Source organism: Branchiostoma lanceolatum, chromosome 9 (genome assembly GCF_035083965.1).
Source record: "Branchiostoma lanceolatum isolate klBraLanc5 chromosome 9, klBraLanc5.hap2, whole genome shotgun sequence".
Lineage (NCBI taxonomy): Eukaryota > Metazoa > Chordata > Leptocardii > Amphioxiformes > Branchiostomatidae > Branchiostoma > Branchiostoma lanceolatum.
In genome coordinates, this window is record NC_089730.1 from 21,385,763 (window position 1) to 21,405,378 (window position 19,616).

Genomic DNA, 19,616 nt, shown 5'->3' on the forward strand with positions numbered 1-19,616 from the left:
ACCTAACACTGTAGTCAATGTTAGCAATTGAACAAATTGCAGACATTTGTAGACATTTTTGTTTGTAATTTGACAGCTTCTGTCTTTCTGTTTGCAGAGACATTTGGGGCGACCAGACATCCGGTTTGCAGAATCGTGGACTGCGGAGCTGAGGTACGTAACTCTATTTTCTTATCTAAATAGAAAATAACAAGAATACGTCAGAATAACAATTGTGGCATCAAATTACCTGGAAATATTGGAATTATTTCCCGGTACTTCATGTGGTTAGCAACCACGAAACAAAACGACAATTGCTTACACAAGGAGAAGAAAAGAAACACGATTTAGTTTGTTTGCAGGAAAGAGGATTGACAACATTGGTCTCTCATTTGAAGAATTTAGCTCATGGCCGAATCAACAGCAGCACGACAACATATAATTCCAGCGCCAGACTGGTCTGTTACCGAGGCTACCTACCCCGCCACCCGGTACTTACCTGCAATGCTTCTGGAGAATGGGACAAACCCGCAGCGTGCGACCCGGGTACGGCATTATTCTGATTTTCATGTGATATTAGGCTCGTAACCAAGGCTACCAATGAACATTTTTCATTTCTCAGCTCTGCTCGAATCTGTGAAAGGGCATAAATTATTTGCACGTAATGAATATGCGACAGATTTATCAAAAACAATAAACATACACTCTATTTCATCGACAAAGCTAATCATTTCAAACTCTGATTTTCAATTTGAAACTTTGGTCTTATCGTTTGTATGTACGTAGTTACCTGCAGCCCACCTGAGGACCCCCCGCATGGCTCGTATCTGTGCCAAGGTCACGTGTTCTCTGACCGCTGTGACGTCAGCTGTGACGTTGGGTACGTACCGGAAACAGACGACACCCTGGGCTGCAGCTGGACCGGAAACTGGACCGCCTTTCCCAGAGTGAACACGACAGAGATGGAAAATGCTTTATCAGCAGGTTTGAGAAAATCATCCATTTTCTATTTTTCTAAATTATAGTATCTCGGATAGATACTTGAATGTGTTTTCGATTATATGTTGATATTAGGCATCTACAATTTAAGCATGTTTCAAACTAAAAGGTGATTTGTACTGAACGCTTTTATTGTTCTGAATGCAACATCCAGTGTTCAACTTTTCCATTTGGCAGGCGTCGTTATATCACAGACTCTGACTTGCGTCATCGCTGACTGTGGAAATATCTCAGTGAGTATCTCAGAATATGCATCAATCATCAAATACATATGATTCGATATGTATCGTCTGCTAAATAGTTAAGTTGTGCTTTTTGTTACATTTGCATATGTTTGTATGTTTGAATAAAGCCAGAAATTGTATCAACAAAACAATAAAGTAACAAATTGAAATGAGATGATTTAAAAGCTTAGACAGAGACTATTGCCATACATTACTGAAAATCCTAAAAATATTTCATTTACCTCTTCTGTGAACAGATCCCCGCCCACGGTGACGTCACCTGTACAGGTACGACGTACGGTGAGACGTGCCATCTCACCTGTCAGGACGGTTACGAACGGCTGAGCCAAGACAACTTCACCTGCCGGGTGAACGGAGACACAGCACAGGCCACCTGGAGTGGGGAACCGGATTGTGTACCAAGTAATGCTACATATGTCATATTGATCCTACTTGCAAGATTTTATACTGTCTGTGACGCTTAATACAGGACGTCTTAAATTAATGTTTCTACATGTACTTGTTAGCGTTGTCCCCTTAGCCCATCTCTCCATGTAACGCATATTCTTTTGTCTTATCGAAAATTCGAAATACGTAGTCCAAGTGGCAAATAGACATGATATTCGAAACGATTCTAAAGATATCAACAATGTAGTCATCTTTGTTTACCAGTGAGTTGCGGAGCCCCTCCTGAGTTCCCCAATACCGCCATCCGGTGCGCCAGCGGACACACCTACCGGAACACCTGCGGAGTCACCTGTGCGGACGGGTACGAAGGAACGAACCATCAGAGGGTTACCTGTCTTAGCACCGGAAACTGGAGCCTACAGGAGGGAGGTAGGGCATGCTACTGTTTTTTCAGCGACCCTAACTGACCAAAAGCCGTTCGGGTTAGCAAAACGACCCACAGTTACAGTCACATCATACATAGGCTTGTAGTAGTCCTGACTGAGCTACTTTACATATACATGATCGATGTCTCCGTGCTTATTTAGCTTTGTTAATGGTATTTGTAATTCCTTTGTGACTTTTAGCGCCCCAGCCAGTTGTTGGGGGACCAGATCTGTTCTGTCAGAAGAAGGACTGCGGCAACCTTGCTGTAAGTGCCAAAGATAAATGAGACATTAGAACTATAAACTACTTTTGACTGTTTTAATCCAGACTGTGGTTTTCACCTTAAGGTAACATAAGTAGCATGAAAAACTGATAACCTATTTGAAACATTTATCCTTCTTGAAGTTTGGATAACTTTGCTCAGAACCACGACAATTTTCACACAGACCCCGGCCAATGGCATCCTGACGTGCAACGGGACCAGATACCAGGACTCCTGCCGCCTGGCGTGTGAGCCGGGGTACAAAGTTGCCGATGAGAGCGGCCATCTTCTCCACAGTCTCTACAACTTCAGGTGCAACGCGAGCGGACAATGGAACGAAAAGCCAAGGTAAAGAAGTTATCCTCTTTTGGTGAGCATTGTTCCCTTTCTCCCTTTCTATTAAAGATAATCTATTGAACAAAGTTCTATTTCGGATGCTGGAACAACGAACGGCCTTAAATAAGACGTTTAGTCCACGACTTTCAAAAAATGCAGTAGGTATAAATAAAGTCTTATTTCAAAAATTTTCCAGATGTGTCCCGTCCGACTACTGCCGGCTCGGCCTGGACGACTGCAACCCTGAGCATGGGATCTGCATCCTGACGGGTTACCAGACCTTCAGCTGCCGCTGCCGGGTCGGGACGGTCGGGGACGGTCGGCGCTGTGAACGGACCGCCTGCCCGCCTTTCCCGGTCAGCAGAATTCTGCAACTTAGGTCTCCTCCTCCTAAAGATGACAAAACGTTTGACGGAAAGGGGGTTCCATGTTAAGAAGAATGTCGGCAAGCTTTAATCTGCAGATTAACAGAATGCTGAATGATATATGTAATACTAGATTTATGTAGGAGAAAGGTACAGCCATCTTGAATCTATGCCTTCCAAGGCAACTCCATGTGCCTGTAGGTTATGAGGTCTCTTGCAAACGCAGTGAAGTAAAGTAAGTTTTAACCGCGCAGTACCAATTTACTCTTTGCCGCACCACCACAGATCGCTGAGCCGGAGAACGGTTTCTTCGCGTGTTATATCCCAGCATCCTCTGCAGTTCAAACCTGCCAATCAGCAGGCAGCACAGCGGCGGAGTACGAAGTCGTCTGTGTGCTCCACTGTTACCATGGTTACGACAGGCTGATCTATGCCGAGTACTCCTGTGGACAGGACGGGAACTGGACCATTCCTGTCGACATAAATAGTCCAGGGACCACACCGTGTTTAGGTACATATAATCATCTTACTTCCCCTTTTGGTTTTGGCTCGTCTGCCTATGTTTACGATTGAGAAAGTCAAGACTGATTGACATGTTTCATCATTATTTATCGATCAAAACTTCCGGGATTTTTCTTTCACTCGCAGCTGTTGATACCTTTAACATCATTGACCAGTGTCTCAAATGTCAACAGGTACTGGAAGCTTATTTCCTTTCTTTGTCTTTATTCGGAATTGCAACAATACAATACAGAGTGGAACGCCAGGCAGACACTTTCAAGTTCATCTGTGTTGGTAGAAGTCATTCTAAATCTTTTCCCTCTATTTCAAGATACGAAACCAGCTCATACACTATCTTATGACTGACTAACACAAAAGGTTTGGAATAAATTCTCAACACTAGGTAATTAATATCTTTCACATTCAGTATCTCAATCATGATAGAGACTGTCAGGTTTTGTAAAAAGAACTTTATGTTTTTAGCTAGTTATACCCATTTCTTGTTGCAGTATTCATGTCAAAACCGGTTTGTATTCTAGCTGTGAAATGCCCGGACCTGTCCAGTCCCCTGCACGGCAGTATGACGTGTGACAGCGGCTCCAGCTTCCGCTTTCCGGAGGCTTGCAACTTTACCTGCGACCCAGGCTACGAGTTGACGTCCCCACGCAGCCGTGAGAGACGCTGTCAGACTAACGCAACCTGGTCTGGAAATGAAGCCGTGTGTATCGGTACGAACAGTTTAGTCTTTATCTGAAATCAAAAAAAGTCATTTTGATGAAATCTACATTCAGTGCGATGCCATCAAATATTGCCACAGCGTAGTAGTACGTCATTTGTGATGTATCAAATTTCGTAGATGACACAATTATTATAATTTGACAAAAAAGTCATTGTCGTCGTCTTTCCTCTTGGAACGTAAGTAAGCGGTAAAATCAATAGCCATAGGCCATGTTCTATGTAACGCTGGAACTGCAACATTGCTAACACTCCAGGTGTGCAGTGCTCGGCTCTGTCCACTCCCGCCAACGGAGGGATGGCGTGTGATAACGGCTCCTCCTTCCGGCATCCTGAGAACTGCAGTTTCACCTGTGACCCGGGCTATGAGCTTAGCGGCAGCAGCCGTCGGACCTGCCAGGCCGATGGTACATGGTCTGGGAGCGATGTCACATGCATCGGTAAGTAAGACACACATTCTATATTTTTAAATTTAAAGCTAGAACTAGAATATCTAAAACTTTTCTTTGGTGCAACACCCATGGCCCGGAAAGCGGTCAAATAGTTCTTATTGTGCCTAGAAAGTGGTGTACGTTCATAGGGACATTTTCCATCGTTGCAGCCCCGGACAACAGAGGCACGGAGTTCATGGTTGGGTTTCTCCAGAACCTTGGATGGTTGGCTCCGGAGCTCGAGTTGTTCATCACCAGTGCAAGTTCTGATCCCGCCTCGGTCACCGTCTCTGCCCCGGGTGCCGGTTTTACCGAACGCTTGACGGTCACAGATGCCGCAGTCCAAGTCGTGCAGCTTCCCAGCTCCCTCGAGCTCAGCGGTAATGAAAAAGCACAGAAGGGCGTCTCTATTACATCAGACACGGAAATCATTGTGTATGGTGTTAATAAGCAGCAATACACAACAGACGGGTTTCTTGGTCTCCCAAAGGATGTGCTTGGAAATGAATATTTTGTAGCGTCTTACACCCCGTCTTCACCATCAGAATTCGGTGTCTTTGGCATTGAAGACAACACGGATGTTGAGATCACTTTGCGGGGGGATACGCAGTACCAAGGTGTGGCGTACTCTACTGGACGTGTTATCAGCTTGGCTTTGAACAAATTTGAAGCTGTTCAGTTCCAAGGATCGGACCTGACAGGCACACGTGTTACATCAAACAAGCCTGTTACCCTGATGTCTGGCGTTCAGTGTGCCAGAGTGCCAACTGGCAATTGTGACCACCTAGTGGAGCAGATCCCCCCAGTGGACACCTGGGGCAAACGGTTTGTTACTGTTCCTCTTGCTGACCGTACGGGAGGCGACATCTTCCGCATCGTTGCTGCCAGAGACAATACAGCAGTCAGTGTCACGGGGCAGGCAGGAAGCTATAGAATTATGCATTCGGGTGAGTTCTGGGAGCTGGATATTCCGTCCGACGTCTACCAGGTCATCACATCCTCTAAGCCGATCATGGTCCTGCAGTACAACAAGGGACAAAGCTCTGGTGGTGTCGACTCAGGTCCGTTAATGATGTATCTCCCTCCGATTGAACACTTTGCAGCTGATTATACGTTTGCCACTGTTGATGCCGTGGGTACAGTGTTTGACAGCTACATCAATGTCGTCATAAAAACCTCAGAGAAGTACGGCCTCCTGTATGACGGGCACGCTCTTCTGTCCTCCACCTCATGGGTGCCGATTCCAGGCACTGACCTGTCCGCTGCGCAGCTGCACATCACTCGCACTGGCACGCACAAGATCAAACACAGATCCGCCATAGTCACCTTCTCGATTTTCTACTATGGCTATGCCAACGCTGACTCAGTCGGTTTCCCAGGTGGTATGCGTTTTGCGCCGATCTCTGGAAATCCCTAGATAGTAGAGAAGCATAAAGTTGATATAGTTTAATTTCAATGAGTTGAAATAAATAGTCAAGATACAAGTTCTAGATACTGATACTTATTTAGACAATGAGTTGCAAGATGGGAGGGCCAGATCTAGACTTAGAAAAAAATCTGAGGTGTTAACGATGACGTATTAAGCCTATCGAATCAACCAATCACCTGCGGGATGAACACATCAGAGATATCTCTTCAGGATGCTGAGTAACCTACAACCACCTAGGCCTGGTAAATAGTGCTAAGCTGCTGAATAAACCACGAAGAGAGCAAAGCAACCAGGAAACGATTAGGAAGAAGAAAATACGAGGAACTCTCAATTTGTCTGAAAACGACATGACGTTTATGACCCCAGATTCACTACGTTCGGAAACCTAAAACTTATAAGCTTGTAGACTAATTATAAGTGCTCTAGTTTTTATTGCTGTTAATGTGTGAAGCTCATTGGTTTGTGTTGTATATATTTCTTTTGATATTTCTTTTTTAGTCATACAGATGTGTTACATTTTAGGGCAGCAAGAATCACTGCTTGTTTTCTGTTTTCTTGTTTGGAATTTAGTTTGGAGCGATTTGGGTGAAATGTTATCACTAAAAACGCAATCGATGTAGACGGCTATGTTTTGGACTGTTTGAACAGAGGAAATACTACATGTATATTTATCGCTATACTGTGTTAATGTTGTGATTGCAGTACAGAAATAAATTTCGATTTTGACCTCCGAAGCTGTGTCTGTGGAAATCTATCCAAAACCTAACTGAAACCTATATGGCAATCATAGTAACTATAGCGATATTTGGGAGCTAGGTGCCGAGTTCCAGGAAAGCAACATCCCATGGCCAAGCATGTATGGAACCCACGACACTAAACAATAGGACTGGAGTAGGGTCCTTTTTGGTGTGAACGGTTCAAACATTACAGTTCTATGTCCCACACTTGGAGCAACTGTTGCATTAATGAGGTCACATGAGTAAGCAACGAATGCCAGCCACTAAAGACCAGCTCATGACTGCTAAGAAATGGTAGTCAGCCCACCCAATAACAAACAATAAGCAATGATAAGCAATCTCTCTTTAACTAAGAAGCGTGAAGATCATGTACTAATTTTAGATCGTGACCCGAGGGTTTAGGTACCGGGGGAATACCCCAGTATGTCCGACTGTGGTGTTGACGTCATTATCCAAACACCAGCCCACCCACTGCTCAAAGTAATCACTGGTTAAATGTTAACCAGGAAATACGGCACTTGGGCGCACTTCCTGACTTCCGTGTAGAGGAGTCTGTTTTGTGTTTATGGAAAAGTCCATTTTCGAATTGTTGCCTTTCTAGTAATCAAGTTTTCATAGCATTAGCACAAAATAAAGACCACTCACTTATTACCTACATTTATCGATCACTGTGTCTAGATGCGCGGTGTACTTAGGAAGACATCCACAGTCCAATGGAGGATAGGGAGGGATGGAGAAAGGCCATGAGCGCTTGTGAGACCGTCACGACAAGGTTATGATGATCACTAATGCATTGTTCTATATCTGTACAGTCAGATGGCTGCAGATATTTGCGACCGTGAAAGGAACGGGACAGACGGCCGTGGACGCCTGGAGCGCAGGCGCCGGTGTAAACGTTTTACATCACAAGAGCCCTTTGGTGGAGCAGTGGGGATCGCTTGGCATCAAACGGGTACGTTTGTCTTAGATTCTTTTATCTGCTTTCATGCCCAATGTTTCTTTTTCTTCTAATCAACTGCCTGTCCAACTTCATTACATTAGGATTTCGACAGTATTTTCAAGGCTCTGAATTTTATATATAGAAGCCATTTATTTGGGTTGTCTACTAAACATACATCATCCACTTTTTGCATTTGAAGTGGAATATCTCCAATAGATAACAAGGACGCACCTTTTTGGAAGTGCATGTGTGATACAATAGTCTACAAACTCATACAGACCCCGTGTGGCAAATATATACATATCTAACGCAGTGTGTGGCTTATTAGCCGGGATAGTCTGAAAATAACAATGAGTCAGGAACACCTGTATTGAGTATGTTTCATTTCCATTCAAAGTCAAGATTAGATATAATAACAATCATAAAATTGGAAGTACTTGTCAACTGACCATAATTCAACGTTATAGGTGAAGATCGAACTGGAGGCCCCCACTGGTAATGTCGAGCTGATATTCAACGGAGAAAACACGGACAAGTTCAGCTGGTTCTCCCTGGATCGTCTGATCTCATCTTCGTGGAACGACATCAGTACTGAACCTAACGACTTCTTTTCGATTACAGGATACGCTCGTCCTCTAAGGTAAATTTGTTGTACATCTGTATCGATTCACTGAACCATATCATGTCAGTTGTACAATAAAAAAGGGGTCGTACCTCAGACTTAGGACAAATCATGACGCAACAATACAATACACGTATCTATATCAACATATATCACAAAACTTTCTACCTTTGTTCTCTGATTTTAATATATAGCACCTATCCACAGACTGAAATATAGAAGACTGGCAAAGACTTTAATACATACCCTTTTTCATCGTCAATGCAGAACGTTTTTCATCAATCGAAGCCACGACGGCTGTCCCCGTGACTACGGTTGGCTTGTGTTGGCCGAAAGAAACCATTGCACTTGGGAGCGGGATCCTGTGGACCAGCGACCCTACATTTTGTTTTCTCGTGCAACTACGTACGTCAACTGGAACGACGGTAAAAGGCTTTTTTTCATTCAACCTAGGCAGCTATCAGAGATAAATAAGCTATGTTTATCCCTATAATATCCCTCTGATAATATCCCTAAAATATTTCCCATTACTTATTACTTGTCAATCCACTTCAACTCGAAAAACACAACAAATGAAGTTGAAAAACTAACTACAAGTTGAACAAGTTTTACAGAGCAACCTAACCTAGCTAGTGCACAGTGAACTAGACCTTCAGATCAGGGCAATCTAGCCTATAAGCAGGGCAACATGAGAAATTTTATGCTGATTTGTTGATATCTTAAAATCGAGTTAGAGCACCCTGCCCTAGCGAGGTACAGAAAGACGAACAAAGTCAAAACCGGCCGATTCCGTCTTATCGCCTCTCTACGAATGATACAAGTTGAACTTTTGTTATTTCTCTGTTATATGAGCTGCTTTTAAAATTATTTTCAGGGACTAACGTTGGAAGAGCCGATCGCATGGTCATTTACATACAAAAGGGTAAGCTATATCTCTTTATTCTTGGTGCTTTGTTGCAGCTGCATTGAGCTGGACGATGTTTTTTTTAAAAGAAGTCTTATATTTATCATTTAGTACACGTTAATGCTGACCAAATTATAACGAGTAAGGCACTTGATACAAACAAGAATAAATGATAATCTCATCTTCTTATCTCACCAAGACTTAATCATATCATTTTCACCATCTCATCTCGATTTCATACAGCCGTATTCAAAGTGATGGATAATGGCAGGAATAATTGATATCATAAATTCACATGACATACGTAACATATACTAGTATCATGCTTTAGCATAGAATGAACTGTATTATAAGCCCCTAAATAGCAGGCAGGTTATTTTGACCATAAACCCTACCATATGAAGTGAATGAAAAAATTGATTATTTGAACCATTCAAACAGGCTGCCCCAACGGGTACGTTTACCATCAGCATAGTCGGTCGTGCTTCAAGGCCTTCAACCGGCAGAGAAGCTACGATGATGCAGCCGCGACTTGTTCTTCTGACGGTGGAACTCTCGCCATGCCGCGCGACAGGACCACAAACACGTTCCTAATTAACCTGAAGGACGCCGTCGATAACAAGGCCTACTTCTGGTTCGGACTGAGTTACCGCGCCAAGGAGGGGCGCTGGGTGTGGGCAGACGGTGCTGCTCTTGGAAGTTTCACGTCGTGGTATCCGAAAATGCCCGACAACTCCGGGGGTAACGAGGACTGTGCGGAGTATTGGAGGGATGACAAGTGGAACGATTACAAGTGTTCTGATTCCTCTAGGAAGTTTATTTGTCAAGTCACACCAAATTAACAGGTTGATCTTAAACAATGACGTCAAACAGTTATTTTGTTTCATACTCATGCTTCACGTTGAAGCATCGTGCGCTGTCAAGAATGTTGTAGCTTCTTGCCCTGGACACAACCAAAGCCTTTCGTTGTGTCCAGGGCAAGAAGCTACAACATTCTTGCGCATTTGACCTTCAGAAACACATCTAAGCCGATTCTGAATCGGACTGTCCATCAATATTTACAGTCTACCCTAAAACACTAACAGAGTGACTGCAGCTAGTAGCGGTTAGTACATATTCTTTGATCCACAATTAACTTATACAAGAATCTATTAGTATTTATCCAAGGTGTTTCACGAGTGTATCAAGTTTAACCTAGTAATAATAAGTAAACAGGTCATGGTCACCAGGGGTTTAGGGGTCTTGAATTTTTTTATTTTAAATTTCTTCAATAAAAGTATTGTGATGATGGTTAGGGCAGTACGCGTCTGTTATTATCTGAAGCACCAGCGTGATGTTGAAGAACTTAAAACAAAGCCATGTAATGACATCAACTACTATTTCCCGTACCCGTTTTGAAGAGTCATGGCGTCATAGGCATATCTTAAAAACATTTTGCTCGTGGTTGAGAATACACTACATGCCACCTGCGGGACGAAAGAGACAGAAACAGGTCAACTCAGACGGTTGAATGATGGCATACAGGAACATGCAAGAATTATAAAACAGTTCTCTGAAGGTATTAACGTAAAATGTTTTTTTTTTTCAATTACGTTCAATATTTTACCTACATGCTTTAGCCTGTACCTATACTAAAGAATGACATAAAACATAAAGTAAAATATACATAATTCAAGTCTTAACAATATGTTTCGTTTTTCTGAAACAATTTTTTCCTTTAATTTCCAACGCAAGAATTTGACTTTTTTCGACTGTAGGACACCGCTGGATGACGTCACGTTATGCAGATAGCACACGTGACTCCGGGAGGAGTGGATCATAAGTAGCGGTGGATTGCTCACTCATTGAAAAAGACTGGTGTTGTACAGTCACAAATTTGGGTAAGTCCACTTCTTGTGTTGGAAATTACAGTACTAGTTAAAAACTTGTTTCAGAATGATTTTTACCAACATAGATGAACTTTCAAGTTACGTTTCGTTTTTGTTTATCATCCATTTGCTTGTATAATTATATCGTTGTCACCTACCCGTTATCTCCACGGCCTGCCCGGTCATGTAGCTGCTCTCAGCGGAGGCCAGGAACAGGAGCAGATTCGCTACCTCTGGTAGGATAGAAGGGTCACGTTTAGAACAATAACTACATCTGAGCTGCAGGCAGTAGTAGTGGGCAACCTCAAACCAACCGTACACACTCACGCCACATCTTCAGAAAAGAGGCTGTAGCCGCGTATAGTTCCCGTTTAGAACTTTATTCGAGCCCACACCGACATGTTTCGCCTGTGTGTGGCTTTCTCAAGGATCAAGGCTCGAATGAGCACATTACAGTGTGTTCTGGCTTTTATAGGCCATTAGTGCATAGTGCCCTAGGTGGCTTAACCAATCACATTACAGCAAATATCTTGATAGTGCACTCTGTTCTTGTACAGTTCTAAATGCACTGACTACATGACCTCACTTGACCTCTATCAAAATGAATTCATCTTTTGTTCTAGAACAATTACAATTGTCACATATAAAAACGGTTAGAAACGGTGAGAAACGGTTTGTACGGGCAAAAAGTTTGAGGGCTCTGAGTACTCCTGATGCAAAAAAAAAGCATAATAGTTTTTTTTAATGGTTTATCAAAAGTAGTCTGTACAGATAATATCAAATCTAATCTCTCTCCAGGAATTGGATTAGATTCGCCACCTCTGATAGGATAGAACGGTTATGTTAGAAACAAAACTACATCGGAGCTGCAACAATTAAAAAAGCCCAAACATATAAAAACGAGTGAGAAACGGTTTATACGGGCAAAACGTTTGAGGGCTCTGAGTACTCCTGATGCAAAAAAAAACATAATAGTTTTTTTTGATGGTTTATCAAAAGTAGTCTGTACAGATAATATCAAATCTAATCTCTTTCCAGGAACAGGATTAGATTCGCCACCTCTTCAGGAGGATGGAAGGATATCGATGGACGGGTCACGTTTAGAACAAAAAGTACACTGCAATTAATTATATAGGCACAAGCCTTATCACAATACATGTGTTAAACAGTACGACCCTAAAATCAAGTTCGGGTGTACCGTAAGCAAACTAATGCTTTGGTCACATTTCCGAAGCGGGGCCCGGTCGGGGTGTTTGCGAAAACGAAAAATGAAATATGCATATCAAGAAAATAAACAATGTCTAGTTAGGAGTAATTTTTTAACGTTTTTGTCTTTCGTTGTCTTTTATATTATATTTTTCGTTCCCGCAAGCTGCCCGACCGGGCCCCGCTTTGGAAATGTGACTCAAGCATAAGGCAAACTAGTTTGTTGGGCAACCCTGGCTGTATGTCCAAAACAGCCAAACCCATAAATAAATAAACAAATAGATAAATGAATAAATGAATATATGGTTACCCAAAGCTAGTCTGTACAGATTATGTTAAATTTCCGAAATTAATTTCATCAGGTTGGTAGAATATAGGATATAGGAGATTCTTTTAACAACATATTTGGGATTACGTTCTCGCCGCAAAAGCGCCACCTACATCGGCTACTTATAGCGGTGAGAAGCAGTACTCCAGTCAGAAGCTCTGAAGAAGGTGTCTGACAGACACCGAAACGTCAGCAGGTGAGATTACCTGGTTGTGTAAAAAGAATCTCCTATATCCTATGTTAAATTTGTTCAATCTCACCTTCCGGTTCGCCTACCCTACACAGGGGGACGCTGGCTTGGACCCGCTGGATGAAGACACAATAGAAATACATTGCTCATTGCATTAAAAAAATGTGCTAAAAAATTATCATAAAAATTAAAAACGGCAGACTTTTAAATCTCGCATTCCCAATCTACGTATCCAGAAGTTTCATTCTCCCTGGTTACAAATTTATTCTAAAAGAGGAAATCTGCGAAATCTTTTCATGGGGAAAGCTCAGTTGTATACATGCATCATTTGGACCAAAATGCATTTTCAACAGTAGCATATCTTCATTCAACACAATAGAACTTGATCTACCAAATACAAGAACAAAAATGAACAGATATGTGGGTTGTGTAATAGATTTACTTAAAACACAATTAAAAATCTATTAAGCGGCCTGTGTGCACATGGCCGAACAAACATTTGAAAAAAAAGGCATTGACTTGACGTGACTTGATTTCAATATAACTTATGAGATGTCTTGTGTTTGAGCAAGATGTTTTTGTTATTGTCTCACCTGCTGCAGTTCCTCAGGTGTTCGGTTCTTCATCACCATCTCCGTCCGGATGCTTCCCGGGATGACTGTGTTACACCGGATGTTGTACCTGGCAACCAAACAAACACGCTCAATGCATGCGACTTCGAACCGTTGCCTATGAGTACGTTAAGCTAGCAAAAACATCAATGCCATTCTAGTGAAGCTGAAAAAGAGATCATTTCCAGCTGTAGGGATTAATTTGTCTTTAAACATTGCAGTCAATGGGTAAGTTCAATACACTAAGACAGTAAACGTTTCCTATCATATCAAGGAATATTTCCTTTCTGGCCCATTTGTTAATCGTACAGGACAAAATTAGATACAGTTGTACTATGTGAGTTGTTTATAAAACCTACTGTGCAAGTTCCATAGCCATGGACTTGGTGAGTGACACGATGGCGCCTTTGGTGGTGTTGTAGGGTGAGCGGTTGACCGTGCCCTGGAAGAGAACACAAAATGTACTTATAATGACATATAACAACTACACACAACCTTTCCGCATCATGAAATTCCCTTTGGTTTGTCCATGAGGCAAATAACCTTCCTGATTATGGAAACCACCTGGTATATGCAAGTCATGAGTGACAAGTAAGTGTAAAAATACCAAGGTCTGTCACTCAAGCCTGGTAGGTGCGGCAAATGAAATCTATCATCATCATACCAACAGCCCTTACTATTCCACTGTGTTTTTTTTTAATATCATCTGAAACAGGATTTAACTATAACTTCCGACAAATGGAACCAAATTTATCTATGATGACTTTGCAGCCCTACTCACCGTTCTGAGGGAGACACTCGACAGCGTACAGATGGAACAGTTCTGCAGTTTCCTCTGAACCATCAGCCGGGCGAAGGCCTGCGCCACCAGGAACGTGCCCTGTGTACAAAAATAACATGATGAAAAAAAAGTTTAGTTTCCTAACAATAAGAGTTACACTGTTTTAAGTTATAGCCGTGATAGTCGGACAAATCACGCTTGAATCAGGTCTCCCATTGGTCGGACCCGTAGAGGCTAAGCACGGAAAAGCTGGGAATTGGTAACTCGGTGAAACGGCCGGCTTCAAACTCTGTGGATAGCGTCAAGTTAGAGCCTCGGACATCGGACAATGAGAGTTTGCGTTACACAGATTTCATCGTCCATCTTATTCATTTATTTCTTCGAAATCCAATTTACATTGCAGCAGGGAAGAACATGATTGTGTAATATTGGGTATTGATTTATCAGATCTTTACCTCGCTACAAGTACAAGAAAAGCGTTGATATGAAGATGTGGTTGTGCAATGTTGACAAACCTTCAGGTTTACGCCGATGACGTCATCGAAGTGCTGTTCATCAACCTCCAGAAAGGGGGCGTACCTGAGTATCCCTGCTGACGTCACCACTACGTTGGGCGGGCTGGGGAAATCAGAGCAGACATCAGTTACCTAGGAGGGAAGAAAAGGGGAATGAAAACCATTTTAGGACGCTCCTGTGGTATTGTTATCTAAAAAGAACGAGTTATATTCACCCATTGTGGAATATCAAAAGGTACTAACGTTTAAAATGAAATCTTGTATTGATTTAATACAAGTTATCATTTCAGTTATTCAAAGAGGAGAGGGACAAATGTGTGTGTATGTGTGCGCGCATCTTAGTGTGTGTGTGTGTGTGTGTGTGTGTGTATATGTTTGTGTGCTTGTGTGTGTGGTGTGTGGGTGGGTGTGGCCGTTTGTGGTGTGTGGGTGTACTGTGGCCGTTTTTGTGCGTTCGTGCGTTAATCTGTCTGTGAATGAAAATCCAGGTACCAGTTTGTTGACGGCGGCAGAAGAAGACACGTCCGTTGCGTACCCGCGGTGCGGCCCGTGCGGCACGGCAGGGAGCGACTCCAGCGTGTGTGTGTGCGTGTGTGTGTGTGTGACAGTGTGTGCGTGTGTGTGTGTGTGTGTGTGCGTGTGTGTGTGTGTGTGTGTGTGTGTGTGTGTGTGTGTGTGTGTGCGTGCGCGCGCGTGTGTGTGTGCGTGTGTGTGTGTGTGTGTGTGTGTGTGTGTGTGTAGACCCGTGTGTTCGTGAGTCCGTTCCAGTTTGTTGACGGCTGCAGAAGAAGACACGTCCGTTGCGTACTGGTGGTGCGGTCCTTGCCCGGCAGGGAGCGACTCCAGCGTGTGTGTGCGTGCGTGTAGGTGCGCGTGTGCGTGTGAAGGTGCGCGCGTGCGTGCCTGCGTGTGTGTGTGTGTGTGTGTGTGTGTGTGTGTGTGTGTGAGTGAGTCCGTACCAGTTTGTTGACGGCTGCGGAAGAAGACACGTCCGTTGCGTACCCGCGGTGCAGCCCGTGCGGCACGGCGGGGAGCGACTCCAGCGTCTCCCGCGCCGCCGGCTGGCTGATGTCCACCACGGCGACCGCCGCGCCCTCCCTGGCGAACCTCTGGCACGCGGCGCGACCGATTCCGTTCCCGCCACCTGGGGTAACCATAGCAACAATCACTATAGTAATAGTCATATATTAACTATGCAGATGCCTGGCTAAGGTACTCCGATACCGTTCCATTCACGTGGGGTAACCATACCAACAATCGCTATAGTAACGGGCATACCAGCCATTGGATCATCTGACACATGTATACAGCTGTAGCCCTTCATAACAAGATAGCTTTATCGGTCTTTAAGCACCGCGTTTACCTAAATATTCAGGCCACAACTTTACTCACACCATGGATAAGTCCCAATTGACACCCACTGGCGGTTACCTTAAAACCTCACCCGAACTCACCCGAACTCATCCGAGTCTAAAATGCAGTGTACACGGGGCAGGGACCTTATTTGATGCTCTGGAGACATGATCTATGCACTAATGAATGCACAACAGCTTGTTTTGCATTCAAACGTGCATATTTAATGTGTCCAGAGCATCAAATAAGGTCCCTGCCCCGTGTACTAGTACACTGCATTTTAGACTCGGATGAGTTCGTTGACTGACGTTAGTAGGCAAATTTCCATGTGCAAAATAACCAGAGGCCTCCAGGTTCTAGCTTTACACTGAACGGGTGATTGTGAAAGCTGATAGACAAAAATTAACACGTGGACAAAACTTAAGGAGTCGAACACTATATTAGTGGCATAACTTGCTACAGTTTGTGACAAAATAATTGTACCCGGAAGTAATCACTCGTACGTACCCAGGATGTGTATTCGTCCGGGAAAACAATGTTAAAGGACCTGAATCACGTCATTGGCCTGTAGAGACTTCTACAAACGTACTGAGGCAGTGCTTGCCTTCTTATCTACCGTTCAAACCTACCTGTAACCAGGGCGACCGTCCCGGCAAGTCTCCCTCCGCCAGTTTTCGCTGCCGCAGCCGCCATCTTTGTTTTGACCTTTGACACACAGGTCATTGAACTTTCCGCCCTGATTGCTCCGTGCATAATAGAATGCGGTCATTTTCGCTGGAGAAACTTTACCCAAAGAGATAGAATTTGTACACATTTATAGAAATTCGACCTTTCATAATATACAAAAGAGATTATTTTGTCATATTTTGGCTGCGGCTGTCTGACACTACACTGGACAGTGCCATTTGCCATACTTAACATACTCAAGTTGGCATGACAAATAGCCATTCCAGTGGCCAGGCTCTCGGAGAGAAGACTCAATCAGCCCCTGGCATCGAGAGCTTTTGTAACACAGGCTAACCCGCAGGTGTCGAATGACTGACACTGTGACATGCACTTTTATTAAAGTCGCTATGCGGCGCTTCGCCTGCCCTTAGGGTACGGTTTTGCAATCAAAAGCCTTAGATTAAGCCTAACTTAAAGGTACTAACCATAGAACACAATTTTTCGCGCGCAAAAGCAGAAAGTAAATGGGGAGATTTTAGACATTTGATCACGCATGTATGTATATAAATAATAGTATGATCTTGTATCACATGTATGCCTTGTGTTTTACTCTATGTTTGTACTTCGACATTGTTGTCAATGTGCAATTAGCCTACGGTCATGAATTTGCAATAAACTTATTATTATGAAAGCTGTACATTCTGTAAAAAGTTTGAAATAAATTACATGGACAAAACCATGGAAGAAAAAGAAAGAGTGTCGACGATAAATTGACTATATCGAAATAGATTTCATGATTTGTTACTTGTTGTCTAAGCGTATTGTATGGGGAGGTGGTATAATTATATATTTTCTCACACCCTTGAATAAGATTCTGGTGTCTACGGGATGAATATTCCTTGAAATAAACATCGTGTGCCTTTCCCGATAGTACCCCCCCCCCGCCCCCGCCTTCAATATGCATTGGATTCTGTGCTTCCAGAGGATGTGACACGTGAATTGAACTGTGTTTTACCACCAGAGTGCGTCCGGTAGGGCGTTTGTACCTAAAAAACAACCTCGGACCGGACCAACAGGTTGCGTAACAGGGCCGTGATCAGCGCAATGTTCAAACTGGGTAAAGTCCGATTTCTACTGTGGCGGTTTGTTTGTTTGTTTGTTTGTTTGTTTGTTTTATTAAGATCTCCATTAGTGTACAACAATTCATACACTAATCTTCCTGGAGTCCTCCTAATTAAATACAATTTTATCAATGCAATAACAATAACAATAACAATACAATTAAATCAAATACAGGAAGAACGAAAACAATTATTAGATAGTAAATCATACAAAATCAATTATGATGAACTTAAAAATGAGCGGAGAGGTCAGAGGTCAACATAAAAACGGAATCATTGTATAGATAATAGTATATAAGGAAACCCAGAACTAATACCAAAAATTGTTCAACATAATTGAGTGAACTGAACATAAATATAAACAAAGGTAATCATAATGATAACATAATATAATAACTTCAATATACTAATCATATACAAAAATTACCACCATGTGTCAAGACGCATGTGCTTGTTCTTTCCCTTACTTAATTGCTTGATGTGTTCTTTGAATGTGCGAGCGTTTCCAGCTGTGATGTGAGAAGGTAGGGTGTTGTATGTTTTTATGCTCCTGTATACAAATGTTCTGGTTTTAGCTTTAGTCCTTGGTTTGGCTAGTGTGAACGCCCCTCTTTGTGACAGTCTCGTGTTGTGTGTGTGCGTTGATTCTATTCTTTGCAATTCTTTGAAAATACATTTCGGTTGATTCTCATTTACAATTTTATGGAATGAACAGATGGTGCTGGTGAAAAGTCTTTCTTTGACTGTTTGCCAGTTTAACTGGGTGTGAAGGTTGTCTAGTCTGGCATCAAAAGTAGTGTTTGTGGCTAAGCGAGCTGCACGGTTTTGTATTATCTGTAGTTTGTCTATATGTGTTTGTGGTGCGGAGGACAGAAGTGCGGAACAGTATTCAAGATGTGACAAAACAAGAGTCTGTATAACTGTTCTTAATGCGTTTGGTGTGAAGTAGTTTTTGTTTCTTCTAATTGTAGCGAGGGTGCCTGCCATTTTCAGCTTGGTTTTGTCGGTTTGCGCGGTCCATGCAAGGTGTGGGTCAATAATGAAACCTAACAGTTCGGCGTGATCTACTTGGGTGATGTTGGTCCCGTCAATGCTAAGATGTAATTTGGGACTCTGTTTTAGTTTTTGTGTTGTACCCATCATTATGGATTTTGTCTTACCAATGTTAAGTACAAGTTCATTTGTTTCTACCCACTTCCAAATCCGCTCCAAGTCCGACTGCAGCTTGCTTTGCAGCTGCGCTACAGTAGGAGCTGATGCTGACGGAGTTGAGTCATCTGCATACATTACTATCATGCTATTCTTTGTAACTGTGGGTAGGTCATTTACAAATATTGAAAATAGAAGTGGACCAAGGCAGCTACCCTGGGGCACACCGCACTTGGACTCTCTATAAGATGAAAAACTACCATTAACAAATACTGCTTGTTTCCTGTTACCAAGGTAACTACGTATCCAGTTAATAGCCGATTGTTCGAAGCCATAGCTTTTTAGCTTAGCTAAACAGATGTCATGGTTTATGATATCGAATGCCGCGCTAAAATCTAGCATAACAGCACCAACCAAATATCCATCATCTATCTCCCCCAGCCACTTGTCTGACATTTGTATGAGCGCACTAGCTGTGGAGTGTGATATCTTATAAATTTTGCTGTTTTCAAACTAGACAGGTTGACAGG

At 42.8% G+C, this 19,616-nt stretch overlaps 4 protein-coding genes across 4 annotated transcripts; 2 read left to right on the forward strand and 2 right to left on the reverse strand.

Moving 5' to 3' along the window:
• The first annotated feature begins 2,787 nt into the window (after positions 1-2,787).
• LOC136442730 (IgGFc-binding protein-like) lies at positions 2,788-6,500 on the forward strand. The gene is made up of 6 exons (XM_066439674.1): positions 2,788-2,792; positions 2,831-3,013; positions 3,254-3,510; positions 4,040-4,228; positions 4,493-4,675; positions 4,837-6,500. Exons 1-6 carry the CDS (start codon positions 2,788-2,790, stop codon positions 6,081-6,083), a joined length of 2,064 nt encoding a protein of 687 aa, XP_066295771.1. The 3' UTR covers positions 6,084-6,500.
• A 1,045-nt stretch (positions 6,501-7,545) lies between these two features.
• On the forward strand, positions 7,546-10,140 carry LOC136442731 (uncharacterized). Its single transcript, XM_066439675.1, has 6 exons — positions 7,546-7,585; positions 7,645-7,784; positions 8,240-8,412; positions 8,662-8,819; positions 9,269-9,316; positions 9,740-10,140. Exons 1-6 carry the CDS (start codon positions 7,546-7,548, stop codon positions 10,138-10,140), a joined length of 960 nt encoding a protein of 319 aa, XP_066295772.1.
• Positions 10,095-15,372, reverse strand: LOC136441690 ((3R)-3-hydroxyacyl-CoA dehydrogenase-like). Its single transcript, XM_066438128.1, has 9 exons — positions 15,290-15,372; positions 14,798-14,929; positions 14,283-14,381; positions 13,861-13,943; positions 13,484-13,571; positions 12,961-13,006; positions 11,325-11,399; positions 10,301-10,764; positions 10,095-10,258 (listed from the first exon to the last, which is right to left on the reverse strand). The coding sequence occupies exons 3-8, from the start codon at positions 14,343-14,345 to the stop codon at positions 10,754-10,756; spliced, it is 366 nt and encodes a 121-aa protein (XP_066294225.1). The 5' UTR covers positions 14,346-14,381; positions 14,798-14,929; positions 15,290-15,372; the 3' UTR covers positions 10,095-10,258; positions 10,301-10,753.
• On the reverse strand, positions 14,475-17,725 carry LOC136442733 ((3R)-3-hydroxyacyl-CoA dehydrogenase-like). The gene is made up of 4 exons (XM_066439676.1): positions 16,780-17,725; positions 15,757-15,941; positions 14,798-14,929; positions 14,475-14,516 (listed from the first exon to the last, which is right to left on the reverse strand). Exons 1-4 carry the CDS (start codon positions 16,901-16,903, stop codon positions 14,475-14,477), a joined length of 483 nt encoding a protein of 160 aa, XP_066295773.1. The 5' UTR covers positions 16,904-17,725.
• Positions 17,726-19,616: the final 1,891 nt, after the last annotated feature.

What these genes read in the sequence shown, in the direction of transcription:
- LOC136442733 (XM_066439676.1), bottom strand. Translation starts at nt 16,903, where the DNA reads ATGCACGGAGCAATCAGGGCGGAAAGTTCAATGACCTGTGTGTCAAAG. An exon ending in GACGGTCGCCCTGGTTACAG is followed by an intron (nt 15,942 to 16,779) that starts GTAGGTTTGAAC and finishes TGGTTACCCCAG; the next exon opens with GTGGCGGGAACGGAATCGGT. An exon ending in TCATCGGCGTAAACCTGAAG is followed by an intron (nt 14,517 to 14,797) that starts GTTTGTCAACAT and finishes TTCCGTGCTTAG; the next exon opens with CCTCTACGGGTCCGACCAAT.
- LOC136442730 (XM_066439674.1), top strand. An exon ending in AGGGACCACACCGTGTTTAG is followed by an intron (nt 3,511 to 4,039) that starts GTACATATAATC and finishes TTTGTATTCTAG; the next exon opens with CTGTGAAATGCCCGGACCTG. An exon ending in GAGCGATGTCACATGCATCG is followed by an intron (nt 4,676 to 4,836) that starts GTAAGTAAGACA and finishes CCATCGTTGCAG; the next exon opens with CCCCGGACAACAGAGGCACG.
- LOC136441690 (XM_066438128.1), bottom strand. Translation starts at nt 14,345, where the DNA reads ATGGTTCAGAGGAAACTGCAGAACTGTTCCATCTGTACGCTGTCGAGT. An exon ending in CGAGTGTCTCCCTCAGAACG is followed by an intron (nt 13,944 to 14,282) that starts GTGAGTAGGGCT and finishes GTTCTCTTCCAG; the next exon opens with GGCACGGTCAACCGCTCACC. An exon ending in CACCTGAGGAACTGCAGCAG is followed by an intron (nt 13,007 to 13,483) that starts GTGAGACAATAA and finishes GTCTTCATCCAG; the next exon opens with CGGGTCCAAGCCAGCGTCCC.
- LOC136442731 (XM_066439675.1), top strand. Translation starts at nt 7,546, where the DNA reads ATGGAGGATAGGGAGGGATGGAGAAAGGCCATGAGCGCTT. An exon ending in GTACGTCAACTGGAACGACG is followed by an intron (nt 8,820 to 9,268) that starts GTAAAAGGCTTT and finishes AATTATTTTCAG; the next exon opens with GGACTAACGTTGGAAGAGCC. An exon ending in GGTCATTTACATACAAAAGG is followed by an intron (nt 9,317 to 9,739) that starts GTAAGCTATATC and finishes CCATTCAAACAG; the next exon opens with GCTGCCCCAACGGGTACGTT.